The 6,047-nt window shown below is 41.4% G+C and overlaps 2 protein-coding genes across 3 annotated transcripts; both read left to right on the forward strand.

The window, feature by feature from the left end:
* The first annotated feature begins 162 nt into the window (after positions 1 to 162).
* Positions 163 to 1,607, forward strand: LOC134872053 (cornifelin homolog A-like). 2 transcript variants are annotated; one of them, XM_063895154.1, is made up of 3 exons: positions 163 to 436; positions 612 to 766; positions 1,026 to 1,607. In XM_063895154.1, the coding sequence occupies exons 1-3, from the start codon at positions 352 to 354 to the stop codon at positions 1,146 to 1,148; spliced, it is 363 nt and encodes a 120-aa protein (XP_063751224.1). In that variant the 5' UTR covers positions 163 to 351; the 3' UTR covers positions 1,149 to 1,607. The 2 variants fall into 2 exon arrangements, with proteins under 2 accessions (XP_063751224.1, XP_063751223.1); XM_063895153.1 differs by having other exon boundaries at positions 612 to 1,607.
* A 450-nt stretch (positions 1,608 to 2,057) lies between these two features.
* nhp2 (NHP2 ribonucleoprotein homolog (yeast)) lies at positions 2,058 to 5,350 on the forward strand. The gene is made up of 4 exons (XM_063895152.1): positions 2,058 to 2,447; positions 3,261 to 3,330; positions 3,425 to 3,530; positions 4,423 to 5,350. Exons 1-4 carry the CDS (start codon positions 2,297 to 2,299, stop codon positions 4,546 to 4,548), a joined length of 453 nt encoding a protein of 150 aa, XP_063751222.1. The 5' UTR covers positions 2,058 to 2,296; the 3' UTR covers positions 4,549 to 5,350.
* The last annotated feature ends 697 nt before the right edge of the window (positions 5,351 to 6,047 follow it).

Genomic DNA, 6,047 nt, shown 5'->3' on the forward strand with positions numbered 1-6,047 from the left:
CCTCTCCTACAATGTGTTCTGTAGTGCATGTCAATGGTCTGCAGAGGCTGAAATCCCTGTGTTCCTGCGCTGCTGTCATGATGAACTGTTTCTGGATGGGGATCAGAGATGACCTCAGGGTGAAAGTATTTCCTGTGCAGTGTGAAGGTGTCAACAGGAAGTGGTGGTGCAGGTTGGACCGGTTCTTCAGAAACCTGCGTCCCTCAGGTGAGCTCTTCTTCTTCTGTGGTTTGATGTGTTTCAGCTTCACTGTGGCTCCTGGATCTGAGTGCTCTGATACTAGTCAGTTTATATCTGGACTAGAGTCCTGTAGTCTGGGGTCTGACTGGGTTTCAGGGTCAGATCTGCAGGATGATCGTGGTCCGACAGCCCGGAGTAGACGACGCAGCTGAGTGGGCGACCGGAGTGTGTGACTGCTGCCAGGACATGAGAGAGTGTAAATACTATTACTGTTATTCTTGTTTTGTTGTTGTTGGTATTATTGTTATTATTATTTTTGTTGTTGTTGTTAGTATTATTGTTATTTGTATTTATTTACTTGTTGATTATTTGTATCATTTACATCTTGATCATTGTAATTGTTGTAAGTATTAACTCTGATGTGTTTCCAGGCTGCCGGTGGTTCTGGTGCTGCCCCTGCTCGGCCTGCAGACTCTCCCAGCAGCTGGGTCAGTGTCTCTGTCTCCCCCTGCTGGACGTCTGCGGCTGCATCCGACCAATCACCTTCTCCATGCGGGTCCACGTGAGGCAGCGCTACGGCATCAGGGTGAGGACAAAAAGACTCCTCTTTATTTCTCTCCATCGCTCCTCCGTAGACAGCTGGAGGATGTTTCTGCGTTGGTCCCTGGAGGCAGCATCCCCCTGGTCCAACGGGATTCCTGCACGTGATTTTGGATTAGAATCTCTGAGTCAAACAGACCTTTCTGATATTTACACACCACCGCTGAGCTAAAGGCGTTTGGTCTTGTCTTATTTTTATTATTTAGAGTTTATTAGATGAACTGTCTGCTCTGTGGTGCGTTCAGGGAACCATGTGCAGGGACTGCCTCTGCTCCACCTTCTGCGTCCCCTGTGTTTGGTGTCAGATGTCTCGAGAGGTGACGGACCGGAAGCTGCCGACCGGGCTGGGTGACCTCATCAGCCGCTGATGATGTCATCGCCCATCGCTGTGACATCACTGTGAGAGCTGCGCTGTCATTGGTTGCTTCACTAATAATGTGACTTCTAATTGTGTGTTCTTGTATGAATTATCTTCTTTAATTGTATTTTGTTTCCTATCAAACGTGTCTTTTGGGTGACCTCATCGGCCGCTTATGACATCACTGTAAACGCTGTACAGTGATTGGCTAGTTTACTAATAACCAATACTTCAATTATGTGTGTTGCTATCTGATTTAGATATATTTTATCTCAAATGTGTGTATTTTATATTTATCTTGTTTTCGTTGTGTACTTTTTAGATTTTGTAATTCATAATTGTTTTTTAGTATTTTTGTCATTTTTTAAAATTATAAACTACGGCGTAAATGTTTGAAAAAAATAACCTGGATATTTATTCCTGAAATGTCTTATTATTGATATTTATCAGGAATAAATAGTATAATTTAGTTGGGGAGATAGAGAGTGACATAAAACACTGCTATACAATCTGCAGCCCGGTGCTTTTATTTTGAAATCTCCGCCTGTAGTCTGCAGATATCACACACGTGTTCTTTAATATATTTAGTTACATTTAATGTGTAGTTACTTATTTATCTACTCTTGTTTATTATTCAGATTGCTTCCTTTCAGCCAAGAAGTGGGACAAGAGAAAATGCCATTTTAGAGCTATTGATATTTAAAATAACACTGATTTTACATTTTGTCTAAGGACAAGTATATTTAACACAAGTGCATGTTTTAGCATTTTGGGCATGGATTATTCATCATTTTACAGGTGGGAGAGGAAATGTCTTCCAATTCTGGAATGACCCTTAAGCTGAAAAAGTCACTGACATTAGGATGTATCAGGATCTTAACATTTGGGGAGTGAAAGGTACAACAGTCAAACAAGAAATGAAGGGAAAATAAAACAAAGAACTGAGAAATAAGACAGTACTGTAAAGCCTGGTGCTTTTATTTTGAAATCTCCCCTTGTCGTTCTGTTCCGGTGCGCTGGGGGCGCTGGGGGGCTCTCTGCAGACAAAAGAGCAGCAGAAGTAGAAACTCTACACGTGTGTTCTGGGTCAGCGTGTTGTGAGCAGAGCAGTTCTTTATTAATAGTCTAAGATAATAAACCAACAGACTTCAGTTCGAAATGACGAAGGTGAAGAAGGAGAAGCTTCCTGCGGAGGTCGAGGAGACCCCCGAGAAATCCACCCCGGAGCAGAAGGTGAATCTGAACCCGATCTGCCAGCCGCTGGCCTCCAGGAAGCTCAGCAAGAAACTCTACAAGTGCGTCAAAAAGGGTGAGGAAACAGATGGAAACACACCTGAAACACAGGTGGAAAAGACCCTGTAATCTGTACTGAAACCTGAGGGGAGCTGGCTGCTGCTTCTGTTGAGTTCCTGCAGGGGAAGCGTTAGAAAAGGGATGACTTTAAAACGTTTCTACATAGCTGGACACTTTAATAACATGCTATATTTCTTTATTGTACCTTCTACAAATCAGTATACTCTGCTGATTAATTCGGCATACAACATGTGAAGATAAAGGTGATGATGATGATGGTTTATTTCCTGCTCTTCTGTGTCGTCAGGAACTTGTTAATGGGATGTTTGCTCGGGTTCCGCCTCGTGTTCTGGGAGCAGTGGGAATATTAAAGCATATTTGATTCCTCAGATTTGTGGTGTTTGTCAAGATGTAAATCATGTTTCTGCAAATGTTTTCTCTTTAGTTTCAGGTGTTTATAGTAACTCCAAACTGGGTTTAAACAAAGACTTTCGAGTTCCTGCAGCCTTTGCAAATGTTAGTCTGTGTCATTAATACAGAAACGGTCCATATGTTCACTGATTCATTCTCAGCGGGTTTAGTAGACTCCTGCAGAACCAGGTTACAGAACTACAGACGGAGACTACAGACAGGCTCTGATTCATTTAGATGTGTGTTTAGTATGCAATCAGAAACGGTGTGCTTCCTGCAGGCCTTACAGATGTTCAGTCGGTGTTAAAGCTTCAGAAAGACTGAGGTTCATGTTAAAATCTGTTTGTACTTTATTCTGAAAATATTATCCTTTCACTCTGAAGTTTGGTTCAGTGTCTGACGTGTTTTTATCCCCCAGCGGTCAAAGTGAAGAACATCCGGCGGGGGGTGAAGGAGGTCCAGAAGTTCATCAACAAGGGAGAGAAAGGGTCAGTCCTGTCCTCCGTGTGTCCTCGGCCTGTCCTCGGTCTGTCATCAGTGTGTCCTCGGTCTGTCCTTACTATTGTGTACTTCCTGTTGCAGTATCGTGGTTCTGGCCGGCGACACGCTGCCCATCGATGTGTACTGCCACCTGCCCGTCATGTGTGAGGACCGGAACCTGCCGTACGCCTACATCCCGTCCAAAGGGGTGAGTGTGAGGCCCCGTAGAGTCTGAGGCTCTTCTATTATCAACATTAGATAACTCTAAACTGTTTCCTGCTCCTAGTATCTGTAGTGCACCTCATCAACCCTTCAGAATAAAAACACCATGTCAGCTGATCAGTCATGAAGAGTTTAGCAAATGCTTAATTTCTACTGTAAAAACGTTATCTGCACTTTATTCTGAAGATATCTGCACTTTATTCTGAAGGTATCTGCACTTTATTCTGAAGATATCTGCACTTTATTCTGAAAATATCTGCACTTTATTCTGAAGATATCTGCACTTTATTCTGAAGATATCTGCACTTTATTCTGAAAATATCTGCACTTTATTCTGAAGATATCTGCACTTTATTCTGAAAATATCTGCACTTTATTCTGAAGATATCTGCACTTTATTCTGAAGATATCTGCACTTTATTCTGAAGATATCTGCACTTTATTCTGAAGATATCTGCACTTTATTCTGAAGATATCTGCACTTTATTCTGAAGATATCTGCACTTTATTCTGAAGATATCTGCACTTTATTCTGAAAGATATCTGCACTTTATTCTGAAGATATCTGCACTTTATTCTGAAAATATCTGCACTTTATTCTGAAGATATCTGCACTTTATTCTGAAAATATCTGCACTTTATTCTGAAGATATCTGCACTTTATTCTGAAGATATCTGCACTTTATTCTGAAAATATCTGCACTTTATTCTGAAGATATCTGCACTTTATTCTGAAAATATCTGCACTTTATTCTGAAGATATCTGCACTTTATTCTGAAAGTCTGATATTTCTGCATCAGCCTCAACAGTGACTCAGCAGTTTTTCAGAAAGCTGACTCTATTTATTTATATGTATTTTTTCACTAACGTGTTTCAGGACCTCGGCTCGTCGGCCGGCTCCAAGCGTCCAACCTGCGTCATCCTGATCAAACCTCACGAGGATTACCAGGAGGCGTATGATGAGTGCGAACAGGAAGTCAACAGTCTGCCCAAACCCCTGTGAACACACACACACACACACACACACACACACACACACACACACACACACACACACACACACACACACACACACACACACACACACACACACACACACACACACACACAGAGCTCTACGTTTCCATACAGATAATCAGTGTATGTCTTGTCGGCTAGCAGTTTCTATCCACTTCCAGTCATTGTGCTAAGCTAGGCTAACCCTGACCGTTTATTCCTTTACAAGGTGTAAATAAACACATCTGTTCCCACTGGCGTCCCACTGGCGTCCCACTGGCGTCCCACTGGCGTCCCACTGGCGTCCCTGTGGATTCCAGTAAATGTAGGGATTTGTTAAAGGGATTAATATTCAGATTTTCTTAAATCACAAACTTTTCCTGAGATTTTAAAGTTGAAATTTAGCTTTAAAAACGTTATGGATTTGACAATGGGAAATAAAGTGTATTAAACACGTTTTTCTTCAATAGCGTTTTGATTTTAATCTCAGAATATTTTCCTTTTATTTATGAGAATGTTCAAGAATTTTTGGGAGATTTTTTTTCTTGTAAATTCCCTGTTTAAGCTCAACATATAAAATTCCATTATTGTTGAAGTGTGTTTCACAGCTCCTCTGAATGTTCCTCCCTTCCCTCGGCTCTGTATGTCAGTAGCAGTGGCGTCCTGCTCTCCCTGCAGATCACATGTGAGTGACATGATAACGTGACGTTCCATCGTCAGCAGGAAGCTTTTATTTTCTAAAACTGATTTGGATTTGGTGTTTCTGTTTTAATTCACTCTGTTTTTTAATAAAATGAATGTGAACTGAAGCTGTGTCTTTTCTTTCACCTGAAAACATCCTTGAGTTTATGAAGCTGGAAGTTAAGAAGTAATTACTGGATGAAATGTATTTAGTTAAAACCTGAATAATAAAAAGTTATGGAATCGAACCCAACATGTAATAATTAATGCTTTAAATAAAACTGTAGATTTATGTAATCCTGTGATTGAATCAGCCCCCCGGGGCAGCGGTGCATCATTTAAATACAGTGGGGCAAAAAAGTATTTAGTCAGCCACCAACTGTGCAAGTTCTCCCATTTCAAAAGATGAGGCCTGTAATTTCATCATAGGTACACTTCAACTATGAGAGACAGAATGGGAAAAAACAATCCAGGAAATCACATTGTAGGATTTTAAAGAATTTATTTCAAATGATTGTGGAAAATAAGTATTTGGTCAATAACAAAAGTTCATCTCAATACTTTGTTGTATACCCTTTGTTGGCAATGACAGAGGTCAAAGGTTTTCTGTAAGTCTTCACAAGGTTTCCACACTTGCTGGTATTTTGGCCCATTCCTCCATGCAGATCTCCTCTAAAGCAGGGATGTGTTGGGGCTGTCACTGGGCAACACGGACTTTCAACTCCCTCCAAAGATTTTCTATGGGGTTGAGATCTGGAGACTGGCTAGGCCACTCCAGGACCTTGAAATGCTTCTTACGAAGCCACTCCTTCGTTGCCCTGGCGG

Source organism: Eleginops maclovinus, chromosome 11 (genome assembly GCF_036324505.1).
Source record: "Eleginops maclovinus isolate JMC-PN-2008 ecotype Puerto Natales chromosome 11, JC_Emac_rtc_rv5, whole genome shotgun sequence".
Lineage (NCBI taxonomy): Eukaryota > Metazoa > Chordata > Actinopteri > Perciformes > Eleginopidae > Eleginops > Eleginops maclovinus.